An 18,478-nucleotide genomic window follows, 5' to 3' on the forward strand; every position below is an offset into this window, starting at 1 on the left:
TTATAGCCCAATAAGAATCATACTGTAAATAATGAATTTTCATGACTAATCAATAATTTATTAACATCTATGGGAAGTTCACTGAGCACATATACTAGGTGTACTAAAGCAGTGCTTTGCAGTGGCCCCAGTGTGTCACTAATGGGTTACAGGTGTGCATAGGTATTAATCCCTCAGCATTCTGGTGCCGAGCTGGTCTTGGGCCAGTCACTTCAGCTGCAAGTAGCTATGCATTTACTCTAGTTATTCATATAAATTTTATCATGTTCTATGTTTGCATGACTTAGAAAAAAGATTGTCCCTAGTTCAGGCACTGTCATCTCCCAGTCTCTGCTAATGGCCCCCATTAACTGAGCTCAGCCAGAAACCAGAGGGCGAGGAAGCCCTGAAGGAGATGTGCAGAGCAATTTCTCCAGGCCCAGGAGCTGGGTAGAGAGTGCATTTGAAAGCACAAACAGAAGTTATCCAGCACACAATGAATGGCCAAGGGATATTTTCATTTTTGTTTCTCTCTGCTTAACTGTGTTATGCAAGCATCTGTAGATAGCCTCATCTTTCAAAACTGGCATTTGACAGCTCTGCCAACCCAATGACAAAAATGCGTGAAATCTGCCCAGGGCGTGCATCCTGCGTGACAGTGGCATGGCATGGGAAAGCAGCTTAATTTGGCTTCTAATGGATCCACAGTGCTAATAATTTTTGCAGTGTGAATACATCCAGAAAGGCATTGTGATCCATCTTTTAAAACCATGGCATCTGTTACTGAGACAGATTCCTGTCTTAGGTGCAGAATGGGTTTACCTTGATGAGTTTTCGTCTTTCATGTCAACTGATTTTAATAAAAGTAATCTCATTTCACTTAATCCTCACAAGACCCCAGCGAAGGGTGGATATTCTCCCCATTATTTTTTTTAACACCTTTATTGGAGTATAATTGCTTTACAATGGTGTGTTAGTTTCTGCTTTATAACAAAGTGAATCACCTACACATATACATATATCCCCATATCCCCTCCCTCTTGCATCTCCCTCACACCCTCCCTATCCCGCCCCTCTAGGTGGTCACAAAGCACTGAGCTGATCTCCCTGTGCTATGCAGCTGCTTCCCACTAGCTATCTATTTTACATTTGGTAGTGTATATATGTCCATGCCACTCTCTCACTTTGTCCCAGCTTACCCTTCCCCCTCCCCGTGTCCCAAGTCCATTCTCTGCATCTTTATTCGTGTCCTGCAATCTCCCCATTATTATTATTATTTTCTTATCTTCTATTTTCTTTTTTTTTAACATCTTTATTGGGGTATAATTGCTTTACAATGGTGTGTTAGTTTCTGCTTTATAACAAAGTGAATCAGTTATACATATACATATGTTACCATATCTCTTCCCTTTTGCATCTCCCTCCCTCCCACCCTCCCTATCCCACCCCTCTAGGTGGTCACAAAGCACCGAGCTGATCTCCCTGTGCTATGCGGCTGCTTCCCACTAGCTATCTACCTTACGTTTGATAGTGTATATATGTCCATGCCTCTCTCTCGCTTTGTCACAGCTCACCCTTCCCCCTCCCCATATCCTCAAGTCCGTTCTCTAGTAGGTCTGTGTCTTTATTCCTGTCTTACCCCTAGGTTCTTCATGACATTTTTTTCCCTTAAATTCCATATATATGTGTTAGCATACGGTATTTGTCTTTCTCTTTCTAACTTACTTCACTCTGTATGACAGACTCTAGGTCTATCCACCTCATTACAAATAGCTCAATTTCGTTTCTTTTTATGGCTGAGTAATATTCCATTGTATATATGTGCCACATCTTCTTTATCCATTTATCCGATGATGGAAACTTAGGTTGTTTCCATCTCTGGGCTATTGTAAATAGAGCTGCAATGAACATTTTGGTACATGACTTTTTTTGAATTATGGTTTTCTCAGGGTATATGCCCAGTAGCTGGGTCATATGGTAGTTCTATTTGTAGTTCATTAAGGAACCTCCATACTGTTCTCCATAGTGGCTGTACCAATCAATTCACATTCCCACCAGCAGTGCAAGAGTGTTCCCTTTTCTCCACACCCTATGCAGCATTAATTGTTTCTAGATTTTTTGATGATGGCCATTCTGACTGGTGTGAGATGATATCTCATTGTAGTTTTGATTTGCATCTCTCTAATGATTAATGATGTTGAGCATTCTTTCATGTGTTTGTTGGCAGTCTGTATATCTTCTTTGGAGAAATGTCTATTTAGGTCTTCTGCCCATTTTTGGATTGGGTTGTTTGTTTTTTTGTTATTGAGCTGCAAGAGCTGCTTGTAAATTTTGGAAATTAACCCTTTGTCAGTTGCTTCATTTGGAAATATTTTCTCCCATTCTGAGGGTTGTCTTTTGGTCTTGTTTATGGTTTCCTTTGCTGTGCAAAAGCTTTGAAGTTTCATTAGGTCCCATTTGTTTATTTTTGTTTTTATTTCCACTTCTCTAGGAGGTGGGTCAAAAAGGATCTTGCTGTGATTTATGTCACAGAGTGTTCTGCCTATGTTTTCCTCTAAAAGTTTGATAGTTTCTGGCCTTAGATTTAGGTCTTTAATCCATTTTGAGCTTATTTTTGTGTATGGTGTTAGGGAGTGATCTAATCTCATACTTTTACATGTACCTGTCCAGTTTTCCCAGCACCACTTATTGAAGAGGCTGTCCCTTCTCCACTGTATATTCCTGCCTCCTTTATCAAAGATAAGGTGACCATATGTATGTGGGTTTATCTCTGGGCTTTCTATCCTGTTCCATTGATCTATCTTTCTGTTTTTGTGCCAGTACCATACTGTCTTGATTACTGTAGCTTTGTAGTATAGTCTGAAGTCAGGGAGCCTGATTCCTCCAGCTCCGTTTTTCGTTCTCAAGATTGCTTTGGCTATTCGGGGTCTTTTGCGTTTCCATACAAATTGTGAAATTTTTTGTTCTAGTTCTGTGAAAGATGCCATTGGTAGTTTGATAGGGATTGCATTGAATCTGTAGATTGCTTTGGGTAGTAGAGTCATTTTCACAATGTTGATTCTTCCCATCCAAGAACATGGCATATCTCTCCATCTTTTTTGTATCATCTTTAATTTCTTTCATCAGTGTCTTATAATTATCTGCATACAGGTCTTTTGTCTCCTTAGGTAGGTTTATTCCTAGATATTTTATTCTTTTTGTTGCAGTGTTAAATGGGAGTGTTTTCTTGATTTCACTTTCAGATTTTTCATCATTAGTGTATAGGAATGCAAGAGGTTTCTGTGCATTAATTTTGTATCCTGCTACTTTACCAAATTCATTGATTAGGTCTAGTAGTTTTCTGGTAGCATCTTTAGGATTCTCTATGTATAGTATCATGTCATCTGCAAACAGTGACAGCTTTACTTCTTCTTTTTCGATTTGGATTCCTTTTATTTCCTTTTCTTCTCTGATTGCTGTGGCTAAAACTTCCAAAACTATGTTGAATAAGAGTGGTGAGAGTGGGCAACCTTGTCTTATTCCTGATCTTAGTGGAAATGCTTTCAGTTTTTCACCATTGAGGATGATGTTGGCTGTGGGTTTGTCATATATGGCCTTGATTATGTTGCAGAAAGTTCCCTCTATGCCTACTTTCTGCAGGGTCTTTATCATAAATGGGTGTTGAATTTTGTCAAAAGCTTTCTCTGCATCTATTGAGATGATCATATGTTTTTTCTCCTTCAATTTGTTAATATGGTCTGTCACATTGATTTGCATATATTGAAGAATCCTTGCATTCCTGGAATAAACCCCACTTGATCATGGTGTATGATCCTTTTAATGTGCTGTTGGATTTTGTTTGCTAGTATTTTGTTGAGGATTTTTGCATGTATGTTCATCAGTGATATTGGCCTGTAGTTTTCTTTCTTTGTGACATCCTTGTCCTGTTTTGGTATCAAGGTGATGGTGGCCTCATAGAATGAATTTGGGAGTGTTCCTCCCTCTGCTATGTTTTGGAAGAGTTTGAGAAGGATAGGTGTTAGCTCTTCTCTAAATGTTTGATAGAATTCGCCTGTGAAGCCATCTGGTCCTGGGCTTTTGTTTGTTGGAAGATTTTTAATCACAGTTTCAGTTTCAGTGCTTGTGATTGGTCTGTTCATATTTTCTATTTCTTCCAGATTCATTCTTGGAAGGTTGTGCATTTCTAAGAATTTGTCCATTTCTTCCAGGTTGTCCATTTTATTGGCATGGAGTTGCTTGTAGTAATCTCTCATGATCTTTTGTATTTCTGCAGTGTCAGTTGTTACTTCTCCTTTTTCATTTCTAATTCTATTGATTTGTGTCTTCTCCCTTTTTTTTTTTTTTGATGAGTCTGGCTAATGGTTTATCTATTTTGTTTATCTTCTCAAAGAACCAGCTTTTAGTTTTGTTGATCTTTGCTATCGTTTCCTTCATTTCTTTTTCATTTATTTCTGATCTGATTTTTATGATTTCTTTCCTTCTGCTAACTTTGGGGTTTTTTTGTTTTTTCTCTAATTGTTTTAGGTGCAAGGTTAGGTTGTTTGTTCAAGATGTTTCCTGTTTCTTAAGGTGGGCTTGTATTGCTATAAACTTCCCTCTTAGAACTGCTTTTGCTGCATCCCATAGGTTTTGGGTCATCGTGTCTCCACTGTCATTTGTTTCTAGGTATTTTTTTATTTTCTCTTTGATTTCTTCAGTGATCACTTTGTTATTAAGCAGTGTATTGTTTAGCCTCCATGTGTTTGTATTTTTTACAGATCTTTTCCTGTAATTGATATCTTGTCTCATAGCGTTGTGGTCGGAAAAGATACTTGATACAATTTCAATTTTCTTAAATTTACCAAGGCTTGATTTGTGAGCCCAAGATATGATCTATCCTGGAGAATGTTCCATGAGCACTTGAGAAAAATGTGTACTCTGTTGTTTTTGGTTGGAGTGTCCTATAAATATCAATTAAGTCCCTCTTGTTTAATGTATCATTGAAAGCTTGTGTTTCCTTATTTACTTTCATTTTGGATGATCTGTCCATTGGTGAAAGTGGGGTGTTAAAGTCCCCTACTATGAATGTGTTACTATCGATTTCCCCTTTTATGGCTGTTAGCATTTGCCTTATATATTAAGGTGCTCCTATGTTGGGTGCATAAATATTTACAATTGTTATATCTTCTTCTTGGATCGATCTCTTGATCATTATGTAGTGTCCTTCTTTGTCTCTTGTTAATAGTCTTTATTTTAAAGTCTATTTTGTCTGATATGAGAATTGCTACTCCAGCTTTCTTTTGGTTTCCATTTGCATGGAATATCTTTTTCCATCCCCTTACTTTCAGTCTGTATGTGTCTGTAGGTCTGAAGTGCGTCTGTTGTAGACAGCATATATATGGGTCTTGTTTTCGTATCCATTCAGCCAATCTGTGTCTTTTGGTGGGAGCATTTAGTCCATTTACATTTAAGGTAATTATTGATATGTATGTTCCTATTCCCATTTTCTATATTGTTTTGGGTTCGTTATTGTAGGTCTTTTCCTTCTCTTGTGTTTCTTGCCTAGAGAAGTTCCTTTAGCATTTGTTGTAAAGCTGGTTTGGTGGTGCTGAAGTCTCTCAACTTTTGCTTGTCTGTAAAGGTTTTAATTTCTCCATCAAATCTGAATGAGATCCTTGCTGGGTAGAGTAATCTTGGTTGCAGGTTTTTCTCCTTCATCACTTTAAATATGTCCTGCCAGTCCCTCCTGGCTTGCAGAGTTTCTGCTGAAAGATCAGCTGTTAACCTATGGGGATTCCCTTGTGTGTTATTTGTTGTTTTTCCCTTGCTGCTTTTAATATGTTTTCTTTGTATTTAATTTTTGACAGTTTGATTAATATGTGTCTTGCCATGTTTCTCCTTGGATTTATCCTGTATGGGACTCTCTGTGCTTCCTGGACTTGATTAACTATTTCCTTTCCCTTATTACGGAAGTTTTCAACTATAATCTCTTCAAATATCTTCTCAGTCCCTTTCTTTTTCTCTTCTTCTTTTAGTACCCCTATAATTCGAATGTTGGTGCGTTTAATGTTGTCCCAGAGGTCTCTGAGACTGTCCACAGTTCTTTTCATTCTTTTTTCTTTATTCTGCTGTGCTGTAGTTATTTCCACTATTTTTTCTTCCAGGTCACTTATCCGTTCTTCTGTCTCAATTATTCTGGTAGTGATTCCATCTAGAGTATTTTTCATTTCATTTATTGTGTTGTTCATCATTGTTTGTTTCACCTTTAGTTCTTCTAGGTCCTTGTTAAATGTTTCTTGCATTTTGTCTATTCTATTTCCAAGATTTTGGATCATCTTTACTATCATTATTCTGAATTCTTTGTCAGGTAGACTGCCTATTTCCTCTTCATTTGTTAGGTAGGTCTGGTGGGTTTTTATCTTGCTCCTTCATCTGCTGTGTGTTTTTCTGTCTTCTCATTTTGCTTATCTTACTGTGTTTGGGGGTCTCCTTTTTGCAGGCTGCAGGTTCATAGTTCCCGTTGTTTTTGGTGTCTGTCCCCAGTGGCTAAGGTTGGTTCAGTGGGTTGTGAAGGCTTTCTGGTGGAGGGAACTAGTGCCTGTGTTCTGGTGGATGAGGCTGGATCTTGTCTTTCTGGTGGGCAGGTCCATGTCTGGTGGTGTGTTTTGGGGTGTCTGTGGACTTATTATGATTTTAGGCAGGCTCTGTGCTAATGGTTGGGGTTGTGTTCCTGTCTTGCTAGTTGTTTGGCATAGGATGTCCAGCACTGTAGCTTGCTGGTCGTTGAGTGAAGCTGGGTGCTGGTATTGAGATGGAGATCTCTGGGAGATTTTTGCCGTTTGATATTATGTGGAGCTGGGAGGTCTGTTGTGGACCAGTGTCCTGAAGTTGGCTCTCCCACCTCAGAGGCACAGCACTGACACCTGGCTGCAGCACCAAGAGCCTTTCCTCCACACGGCTCAGAATAAAAGGGAGAAAAAGTAGAGAGAAAGAATTAGTAGAAGTAGGAAGAAAGAAAGGAAGGAAGGAAGGAAGAAAGAAAGAAGAAAAGAAGGAAAGAAGGAAAGAAAGAAAGGAAGGACGGAGGGAGGGAGGGATGGTGGGAGGAAGGAAGGAAGGAAGAAAGGAGGGAAGGAAGGGAAAAAGAAAGCAAGAAGGAAGATAAAGTAAAATAAAATAGAGTAAAATATAATAAAGTTATTAAATTAAAAAATAATTATTAAGAAAACAAAAAAACGGTCAGATAGAACCTTAGGGCAAATGGTGGAAGCAAAGCTATACAGACAAAATCTCACACAGAAGCATACACATACACACTCAAGAAAAGAGGAAAAAATCATAAATCTTGCTCTCAAAGTCCACCTCCTCAATTTGGGATGATTCGTTGTCTAAAGGAGGGAAGGAAGGAAGGAAAGAAGGAAAGAAAGAAAGAAAGAACATAAAGTAAAATAAAATAGAGTTATTAAAATTAATTATTAAGAAAGAAAAAAGATTAAAAACAAAAAAACGGACGGGTAGAACCCTAGGACAAATGGTGGAAGCAAAGCTATACAGACAAAATCTCACACAGAAGCATACACATACACACAAAAAGAGGAAAAGAGGAAAAAATCATAAATCTTGCTCTCAAAGTGTACCTCCTCAATTTGGGATGATTCGTTGTCTATTCATGTATTCCACAGATGCAGGGTGCATCAAGTTGATTGTGGAGCTTTAATCTGCTGCTTCTGAAGCTGCTGGGAGAGATTTCCCTTTCTGTTCTTTGTTTTCACAGCTCCCAGGGGCTCAGTTTTGGATTTGGCCCTGCCTCTGCGTGTAGGTCGCCGGAGGGTGTCTGTTTTTCCGCTCAGACAGGACAGGGTTAAAGGAGCCGCTGATTTGGGGGGAGGGAGGGGCACGGAGTGCGGGTTGAGCCTGCTGCGGCAGAGGCCGGCGTGACGTTGCACCAGCCTGGGGCACGCCGTGCGTTCTCCCGGGGAATTTGTCCCTGGATCCCGGGACCCTGGCAGTGGCGGGCTGCACTGGCTCCCGGGAGGGGAGGTGTGGATAGTGACCTGTGCTCGCACACAGGCTTCTTGGCGGCGGCAGCAGCAGCCTTAGCGTCTTCTGCCCGTCTCTGGGGTCCACGCTTTTAGCCGCGGCTCGTGCCTGTCTCTGGAGCTCCTTTAAGCAGTGCCCTTAATCCCTTCCCCTCGCGCACCAGGAAACAAAGAGGGAAGAAAAAGTCTCTTGCCTCTTCGGCAGCTCCAGACCTTTTCCCGGACTCCCTCCCGGCTAGCCGTGGTGCACTAACCCCCCGCAGGCTGTGTTCACGCCGCAAACCCCAGTCCTCTCCCTGCGCTCCGAACAAAGCCTGAGCCTCAGCTCGCAACCCCGCCCGCCCCGGCGGGTGAGCAGACAAGCCTCTCGGGCTGGTGCGTGCTGGTCGGCGCCGATCCTCTGTGCAGGACTCTCCCCGCTTTGCCCTCCGCACCCCTGTTGCTGCGCTCTCTTCCGCGGCCCCGAAGCTGCCCCCCTCCGCCACCCGCAGTGTCCGCCCGTGAAGGGGCTTCTAGTGTGTGGAAACCTTTCCTCCTTCACAGCTCCCTCCCACTGGTGCAGGTCCCATTCCTATTCTTTTGTCTCTGTTTATTTTTTCTTTTGCCCTACCCAGGTACTTGGGGACTTTCTTGCCTTCTGGGAGGTCTGAGGTCTTCTGCCAGCGTTCAGTAGGTGTTCTGTAGGAGTTGTTCCATGTGTAGATGTATTTCTGTTGTATCTGTGGGGAGGAAGGTGATCTCCGCGTCTTACTCTTCTGCCATCTTCCCCTCGTCCCCCCATTATTAACTGAGTAAATGGAGGCTCAGTGAAGGCACGTGTCCTACACACCATGGATAGTTAGACGTAGATAGTTGTCCTACACACGGTGGATAGTTAGATAGATAGATTCACACCCAGACCTGTCCCATGCAGAAGCCCATCCTCTCTCCTCTGTACCACATGGTGCTCTTGATTATCTTGATTTCTTTCCTTAGGAAGATTGTTCTTAAAGATATTGGCTCAGCCATTTCAAAGTAATGGTTCACCATAATTAGACAAGCACACTCCATTTCATTAGGGAAGCTGACTCCCACTAAGATTAAAACAGGTGTAGAAGCCATTAACCAAGAATATCTCAGCAAAACTCAAATTTGGAGCATCCCATTTCCCATTAAATATGAAAACCCTGAGAAGGTTACTATCTGTACAAAGTAGGCCAGGAAATGGCACTTTAGTTGTTGAATAATCAGCCCACCAACCTGGGAGCAGAGGTCTTGTAATTCTTGAATAGACTCTCTCCCATCTCTCTTGTGCGGGGTCTCACACCCACATGTTATGCCTCCAGCCCACCCTCTGGATGTAGGGTAATGGGGGCTTTTCATCCATTATGAGATCATACTAAACCTGTTATCCTCCTGAAATAGTATACATTCAGGACTTTTTCTGAGTTCACTATTAAATTGTAGAAGCCATTTAACCTTATCCATCAAATGAGAGTAATAGAAACTGCTCTTACTTCCAAGGGGTTGTCCCAGAGTCCCAAAGAAGCATAAAGCTTTTAAAAATTCCCAAGAGCGTGATATTGCAAACGATTGCTCACAAGGTTACTGCTAACCCTTGCCCTGTGGCTAGCTCCCTAGGTCTCTGCACATGACTTTCCCAACCAATCTGTTACTCTATTCGTTTTCTTAGACAGGTAAGTTATCATTGGCGGATGTTTTCACTTTCATAGGTACTTTAGGGACAGACATTCCTAGGTACTCTGGCAGTCACAGCACACAGGCTGCCTCCTAGCCACCAAGCAGCCAGCTCGGCTCTGCCTGCCAGCTCCCCTATTGCCTTGAAACCTTTAATAAAGCCTGTAAGCAGGTATCTAGGGACCTGGCTTAGCCACAAAGCAGCTGATTCCCTGGGAGAATGTGAGCATAGGAGAGTCAGAGAAATTAATAGGAAGCTTTCTTCTGGATATGGAGATGGGAGGGTGGCTGGCTCACATTAGGCATTCTCAAAGTGACAGAAGTTTGAAAAACTGAAAAGAAGTTTATCTTTATGGCATGACTAACCCCGGGTTCTCCTAATCAATATATTTTTAACCTAACAGACTTGGGTTTTTTTTTTTTTTTAGCTATGCAAGAGTAAACTTCCTAGGAAAAAACTATAAAACTCTTGAAAGGTAGAACTTCATCCAATCAATCAAGTGTTTATTGAGCACCCCAAACTCAAATTTTAGTCTTCAGGCTGAACTAAATTCATATCATTTGCGGGATATATCTATTTATGACATTCTCTTCACAATCCCTAGGAATATGCCCAGCCTCACATGGAAAGAGCTGCCTATGTCTTGCAACTATATATGTGAGACTCAGTCATTTATCTACCTATTTCAAAGTGTGTGTATGTCTCTTTTTTAGTGGAAAACAAAGGAGCAAAAAGTCTGATTTTGCTCTGTGTGCCTGAATGAGAAGTCTCCTTTCCTCTAAGATTCAAATGAGAATAAGCCACCAATCACAGCCCACTTACAGTGGAAAACGGGGCATGTGTGAGCACACTTCGCCCTCTTCCACATTTCCAAATGTCTGTTTTCTTCCACAGGACAAAATCTGGAAACGTGCCTTTCACCAAATACATATAAATAGCATAGGCTAAAAACCAAAGACCACAACGACAAAAATTAATTGACGTTTGTAAATTGTGAAGCATACAACTGGCCCAAAGGAAAAAAACTAGGACATTTGTTGTTAGTACTTTCTCTATTTGAACAGTCTTTGTTTTCCAGTGAGATTTTGGTACATCTCTTATCTAATCCTCCACATACAACACAGGACTGCTTTCTCTAGGCAGGCAAAATTAGTTCAAGTAAAGGGTAGGAAAGAACTCTCAAGTAGATATATGTTATTCATTATTGAAAATGCTTATTTACCATTTCCAAGAGAGACATAGGTCTTAAACTTTGTATTGTACCTTATCTTGAAAATGCATATTCTGTCATAAATGCTATCATAGAAGTCTAATTTCTTGAGGATCTTTTCCTATCCAAAAGACTATTAAAGTAAATTGCAGTTGGAACTACAAATGCAGGCATTAAGAATAAAGGAATTTTCCCTGTTGTAATATATTTGAATACCCAGGGGATAAACAGAACTAGGAAAGGTTTAACCAGGTTTAACTAGAAAAGCCCCATCTTTCCCAGCAATAAAATTCCCCACCTTTAAAAAGACAGAAAATAACAGCCAAATATTGAGAGTCATGTCATCAACGTATTACTAAGTCATGTGCAACATCAGATATTTTAAATTACTCTAAATAAATTATATGAAATACTGCATTTTTCTTAAAAAACTGACATTCCAGAAAACACTAGATTAAGGTCCTCCCTAGCCAAGAAAAGTGGAGATAATAAAGAAAAACGCAAGAAAGAAGAGACAGACAAAAAAAAATTAGCAGAAGAAATTTTTGAAAAAGGGAAGATATTAGACATTTTCAGTCTACAAATATTTATTGAAATTGCAATTAACATGAAAAACATAACCAAAGTCATAAACTAAAGCACATCCATCAGCACTTCATCTCTGTGATTCAAGCATATATCTCTTTTCTATAAAAAAGAATACATAATTTTCTATATAAAAAAGAATATATAATTTTTAAAGACTCTTTCTTAAGCAAACTAAAGACAGAATTGTGGGTTGTTTTTTTTCATTTTGACCCAGTTCTCAGGTCAGTGAATCAGTAGTTAAGAGGCAAAAATATTTTCCTTCCCAGTGCCCAAGGGGATATATTAAAAAGAAAGTTATTTCTTGTAAAAGGAGGCTGCATTATCCCAGTGCTTTCACACTACTTCTGTAAGGGTTTATTTTGTTGGGGGCAAAAGAAAACAGTGTTCTCACTTCTCAGCAGGGAATCCCAGTGGGTTTATGGTCCCTTTCCCATCGAAGTAGTCAGTCTCTTCCCTTGAAAGTTTTTTGGTTGGGCAGATTCTCTCCTGTAAAACCAAGGGTGAGAATCTTACTCCTTCACACAACTTTTTTTTTTTAAAGTTAAACTCAAAATAACTCATCGAATAAATAAGGGCTGAATAAATCCTCAGTTTATTGAGTGATGTGAAAATTGCCCATTGTCATTTGTGTCATTTGAACATTTCATTTCCATAATATCTAAAATTTCATTTTCTTGTTCTGTCTGCTTATTCGATGATCTTCATGTAGAGAGTTAGGAGGCAGAATTAAAAGCATTGTTCTTGCTGCATCTAAAGGAAGCTGGCAGCATACTAGTCATTTTCTAGAAAGAAATGTTTCTCTGAACTTTTTATTTGAGTCTGAAAGGGACAATACAGTGAGATTAGTTTTTACTGGGAACCTGAGCATTTACCTCAAAAGCCAAAACAATTGGGTCACATTTTCTACAGCCTCTTATATAAGTAAAGTCAAATGAGTCCCAAGTTCTGAAAACCAAAGTGAATTTCTTCTAAGTCTCACTTGTTCAGGACAGTTGAGCCAATAGGCTATGTCAGAACGTCAACCTAGTCACGGGAAGATCTGCTTGGAATGGATGCTCAGAAGTGAGGCACTAGAAACTGATGAACCCACGGGTGGAAACTTGACTCCTCCCACCTAGCCCAGAGGAGGCTGGTGGGAGGGAGAGCATGTAAATGTGAGGGAGGTGACAGCGATAGCAGAGTTTTTGAGATGAGAGATCAAATGGCAGATAAAACTGTATTGGAATTATCCATTTTGGTAGCCTATGAAAGACATTAGATTGAGAATGAAAAAGTATGATGGTTTTGAGGGACAGTGCAGAGAGAATAATGCCAAGACACGGTAATGAATTGAGGTATCTTACCCTGGTCATTTATGCTATTTCACTTTACTTACATTTTAAAGCCAATAAATGGTCTTTTAACCAAGATCATATGGTACAGAAAAGTATAGAGGATTTCTTTATTCCTTTTAAAATTTCCTATTTATAATCAACCATGTTTCCATATGGATTTGAAGAATTTATTCCTAAAATGGCTATAAACATCAACCCAATCTCCAGCTTCTCTCACCTGACCAATCTGGGTGATACCTCTGCACAAGAAATTAGTCACCTATAAATGGTATCTTGTGGTATGGTTTATGTAGTGAGTCTTCATCTCAACATTTGCAGCTTGTTTCCCTTGCTTTGAGAAGGCTGTTATGAATGTCATGCAGCACTTCTTATAGATTTGTTTTCATTCTCAAAATTTCAGTTGAGTTACTAGAAGTTTTGTACACTCCCTTGGGGTATGTTGGTTAATTGCTAGAAAGCTATGGAGCAATAATCAAGTTGATATTAGCTGTGTTCAGGTGGATTGCTCCAAATACTACAGCATTGTTCTCGCTGAACCGCAGGATCTCAGATCCCATCTCTTCTACTTACAGATTAATGTTGAGCAAGTTACTTAACCTCACTGGGCTTCACTTTCTTGATAGAGATCTCAATAATAATAGTACCTTTCTCAAAGAGTTGCTTGTGAGGATTAAATGAACCAATACACCTAAGATCCATAAATCCATTTAAGAGTCAGAACTCTCAAATGTTAGCTATTATTATTTATACTAGAGTTGTTACCATTGTCAGCGACTTAAGCACTCATCATTTTCTAACTGTGGTACTCAGTTCCATTTCTGTGTCAACACACCATGGGAGGTGTGGAAACTCAGAGCATGTGTAAAATACTGCTTAAATCTAAAAGGACTAAGTGTGAAAGCAGAATGCACATGCTCAGAGGCTTTAAATCAGAAATAACCAAAAAGGGCTGTGGCCTAAGTCTGAGCATATAAAACTCATTCAGTCATGGCTTGAAAATCCCCAGTGAAGAGTGATAATATCCTCATTACAGCATGTAGGCAAAGACCTGTGAGTATAGCAAGCTGTTAATTTTTATTCCCCTGCCACATTTCTAACAGGCTTCCCCCCCACCCCCATCATGTTTTCTGTTTTCTCTGGCTTTGTTTCCTGGACACTTCTGGAGTATTTCCTTTGCCAATTTCTGCATCATTTTCCAGTGTATTTATCTCAAATGGGACTTTTTTCTCCAGTGTTTTTTTTTGTTTTTTGTTTTCTAAACACACCCAATCGTGACTACAGTTGCACAGATTCAAGCTTATTTTCTCTGAGGCTTTATCAGAAATCAGCCCAGGATTGCATGACAGACTCACATTTAATTGAAAACGTTATATCTTTCAATTTCTCTAGAGAAGGACTGCAGTAGTTTCCTACAAAGTTAATGCTGACTTTCTGACTGGGGGATTTTTCTCCTTCATTCAACTAGCTTTAAAGACTGTACAAGTTGACAGTTTTCAAGTTGAAATGAAAGCCTTTTGCCCTTTGGTTTATCAACTGCACTGGCATCTTGACAAAAATTTCTGTAATTCCTCCTCATGAAGTTTTAGTATACATGTGCATCGAAGTCAGGACGTTTCTCATTGCATTGTGAGTCTACTGGAACAAGAAGCTTGTGCTCTTTGATGGTTAGAGTTATCAGTACTGGAAGGCCAGCAAGTAACCAAAACAGGAGTCAGGTACTGAGTAAACTCCCTCTGTACCCTAAACCCATTCAAAGTGTGCTCCATCGTCCAATAGCATTAGCATCACTCGGTACTTAACTTAGAAATGCAGAATTTACCACCCCATGCTAGATCTTCTGAATCAGAATCTCTACTAATGGGACCCAAAATCTGTGTTTTAACAAGCTCTCCCAGTGATTCTGATGCATGCTAAAATTTGAAAAAGCACTACTATAAACTTTTTCATTATTTATATTTGAACTGGATATTTTTGGAGGGATTCATTATTACATCACTGCTTTCAAGAACTCCTTTCAATAAGCCATGCCCACACCCTTTAGAGTGTAATTTCAAGTGGTAGGTGAAAGGGCATTTCGAGCTTGTAAGATGTATGAAGGAATGGAGAGGAAAAAGGTAAGCCGTATGTCCTTTCTAGTTCCCTGTGTATCAAAATCACTCTCACACTTCAAAAGAGAGCTGGGAAAAATTACTGACCTAATCAAATATCAGTCTCATTTGATCCATTCACTTTTATAGACAAACAAAAGTAGTTTCTTTCCACAGTATTTCCCACTCTAGTTCTAAGCAGTTCAGGGAAGATAATGGAGTTGCAACCTCCATTCCCCAAAAGTGTATGCCCACATGAGGCGGAATGATATACACGCTGCTGAAACAGAGGCAGAGCAACCTATAGACACAGTGCTGGAGATCACCAGAACCTACACCAAAGTTTATTTCTGCTTTAAAACAAGATTTATCAGAAATAAACTTGGCAGCTTTGATTCGGTACAAAGTATTATGGAGTTAGTACTCTTTAGACCATTTCAAACTAATTTTTCACTATTTTTAGTTATTTATTAATATATTTGTATAGTGGAGGATGTGGTTTAACTGTTTGCTGTAAGTTTTCAAACACGCTTCTGATAGCCCCCAGTAACCAAAGAGAGACCATCCTAGCATACTCTTCATTTTGCTACAATATTGTTCATGCAAATTCGAGAAGTAAATTTATAGTTCGCCACCTCTTTTACTATAAGTCTGTATAGCAGCCCCCAAATAATGCAAAAATTGGAGGAAGGGCAGAATGCTTGACAATGCTTAATAATTTGTTCAACTTTTGCAGAATCTACTAATTCATTCCTTGTTAATTTTCTCACAAATTGAATGGATTATTTAATGTTAATAACACAAACCCCATTAGTTTGATTCATTTATTTGCTATGATCTAGGTGCCAGGCTTTATGTACCTGAGAAAAGAATTTTTAATGGTATTAATGTTGATTACAGAAATCACCTTTTTTAGAAGTCATTGTGCATGGCTACATTTATGTATTTCTGTATTCATCTCCCCTCCAGAAGATGACTTTCTCAATTGCAAGCACTGAACTTTGTCTTCGCAATTCTAGGACCTAGTCCAGGATTGAACACACAAAAAAATAAGCATAGTTTCTTCATGAAATTTAGCCACCATTTTGAAAAATCGAAGGATCTTAGATAATGTGTTTAACCAAACTCTAACAGAATGTCCTTTAAGAAATAGTTGGTTGTTATTTTGAATTCTCCCTTGCCAAATTTTTTAAAGCCAAACAAAAACAAAACATCTCACAATTTTTTCCTTAGTATGCTACTGTATCTAGCCATATAGAACATAACTACAGTGAATAATGAGGATTGGCTGCATATAAAATGTGAAGTCAAAGCTGCTTTGGATGACACAGAGCCCCAGCTTTTCCCTGGGCCATCATCTTTGCCCTCTTTTTATCCCTTCCTCTACAAATGCAGCCACCAAAGCTTCTGCTCTGGACCTCTTGATCCAGAAGGAATAGGGTTTTCAAGTAAGAGTAGTCTTTAAAATGAATCCAGAGTATCAACTGAATTTCTTATTTTACTTGTTTGTCATGTGCACATAGCAAGTATTTGCTTAGCAAATGCAAACTAATAATATTAACTAATGCCAATTAGGAAGGTAATCAGATAAAGTCAGTGCCTTTGTAAGCCAAAGTCAGTGCCTTTGTAAGCCAATATAAATTACTTTCAGATTACTTGATGTTTTGAATTATCTGCACTACTGTTCCACTTTGGTCAGAATCAGAGGTTGATTCTCTCTCTGAAAATACACTCTCTGCCTTCTCATGGACACAGCTGGCTGCTTCTTAACGTTCAATGAGTTCTGAAAGGACTCAGTGCATCAGATTCCCAATAAGTGAATTACTATTGCTACGCATTGAATAGAAATGAGTGGTCCTGAAAAGGTTACTGCAATACTGAAAGTCACTTTCTGGCTAATTTGCTTTGTAAAAAAAAAAAGGCCTGAAATCCAGTCAGATTCAAACTGTAAAGCAGAGCATTTGATAAAATAATAATGCAAATAATCATCCCTAATATGTAAAGTCTTGCTAAATTGTTCTTATTTTTGTTGTTGTTAGAGGGAGTCAAGCACAGCTAAATACCTTAGGGTAGTGTTCCTCAACCAGGGACATTTTCCTCTCCAGGGGACATCTGGTAATGTCTGGAAATATATACATACACACACACATATATATATATATATATATATATATATATTTTTTTTTTTTTTTTTTGCGGTACACGGGCCACTCACTGCTGTGGCCTCTCCCGCTGCGGAGCACAGGCTCCAGAAGTGCAGGCTCAGCGGCCACGGCTCACGGGCCCAGCCACTCCACAGCATGTGGGATCTTCCCGTACCGAGGCACGAACCCACATCCCCTGCATTGGCAGGCGGACTCCCAACCACTGCGCCACCAGGGAAGCCATGGAAATATTTTTGATCGTTATGACTGGGTAGGGGATGCTACTGGCGTCTAGGGGATAGAGGTCAGGAATATTGCTAAACACCCATCAACATACAGGACAGCCCCACAACAAAAAGTATCCAGTCCAAAACATCGATAGTGCCAAGATGACAAGCCCTACTCTAGAGGTGACTAGGAAACTATTTAGGGTGTTCTGTTATGTAGTTTAAGCAATAATTATTTCTGTACAGACAACAATATGTAGTTAAGCTTGATTGCTCCAGAAATGTGGATCCCACATCAGTACCGAGTACCAGGCGAGGTTTCCATCCTTCTCTCTATGTCCCAAACACATGGACCCCCATATAGAAACTAAGGCTCCCTTATGAAAGCAAAATCACATCAGTTGGGCTCAGCATAGCTCCTGGCTCATATATGAGAAATTAACCACCTGGTTCTCTCCTCTTTTACTGCTAAGTAAACGTCACTAACAGATCAGTGAACTTCAGGAAAGCATTAACAATTTCTGTGTTATTCTCCTCACCGGCCATAGAAAAGGGGCCCTAAAAGTTATGTGACGAATCCTTGGATGCTATCAGAAATTATGGGTCTCAGACACACTACAGGAAAAATAAACTTGTCTAGTCTATATAAGTAACCAGGATGTAATGCGAAAAGAACATTTGGGAGACTAGGCTTCCATTGCCCTAGTTGGCTGTTTGTTTACATGTAATACTAAGAACCTATGAACTATTACTCTGATTTCCAGTTCTAGAGGGTGACACGTTGATAGATGTTTGGGGAAACTGCCTTTCAGACTGAATGCAGATACTTTGGTTCATTCTCACGTTCACCCTCTGTTCTTGGCCAAATTGTTACAGATGTCTTCCACTGAGTATCTCCATTTCTTTCCAACAGCCGATCTGCAAGATTTTGCACTTTTTTCACCAGTACATGATGTCATGCAACTATTTCTGGATGCTCTGTGAAGGGGTCTATCTTCACACTCTCATCGTGGTGTCTGTGTTCGCTGAGAGACAACGCATGTGGTGGTATTATGTCCTGGGCTGGGGTATGTATTTTCTGCAGCTGAGTTTTGAGCCACCTTTACCTCTGTCTGTATATTCAGTCTTCTTCTAGTCTTGGTCAGAGAGCAGGCAGGGGCTGAGGTCCTTTGAGGAGAGACGGGACACAGGTGCTGGCAGGAGTTCAGTCTCC

The 18,478-nt window shown here is 39.8% G+C and overlaps 1 protein-coding gene across 2 annotated transcripts in view; it reads left to right on the plus strand.

Moving 5' to 3' along the window:
* Positions 1-18,478, plus strand: part of CALCR (calcitonin receptor) — a 157,668-nt gene that overhangs the window by 118,800 nt on the left and 20,390 nt on the right. For both annotated transcript variants that reach the window (XM_029233767.1, XM_029233766.1), the window contains exon 9: positions 18,179-18,332. In XM_029233767.1, the coding sequence (XP_029089600.1) occupies positions 18,179-18,332 (154 nt within the window). The remainder of the gene's footprint in view (positions 1-18,178; positions 18,333-18,478) is intronic.

Source organism: Monodon monoceros, unplaced genomic scaffold (genome assembly GCF_005190385.1).
Source record: "Monodon monoceros isolate NGI ecotype Baffin Bay Population unplaced genomic scaffold, NGI_Narwhal_1 Super_Scaffold_2, whole genome shotgun sequence".
Lineage (NCBI taxonomy): Eukaryota > Metazoa > Chordata > Mammalia > Artiodactyla > Monodontidae > Monodon > Monodon monoceros.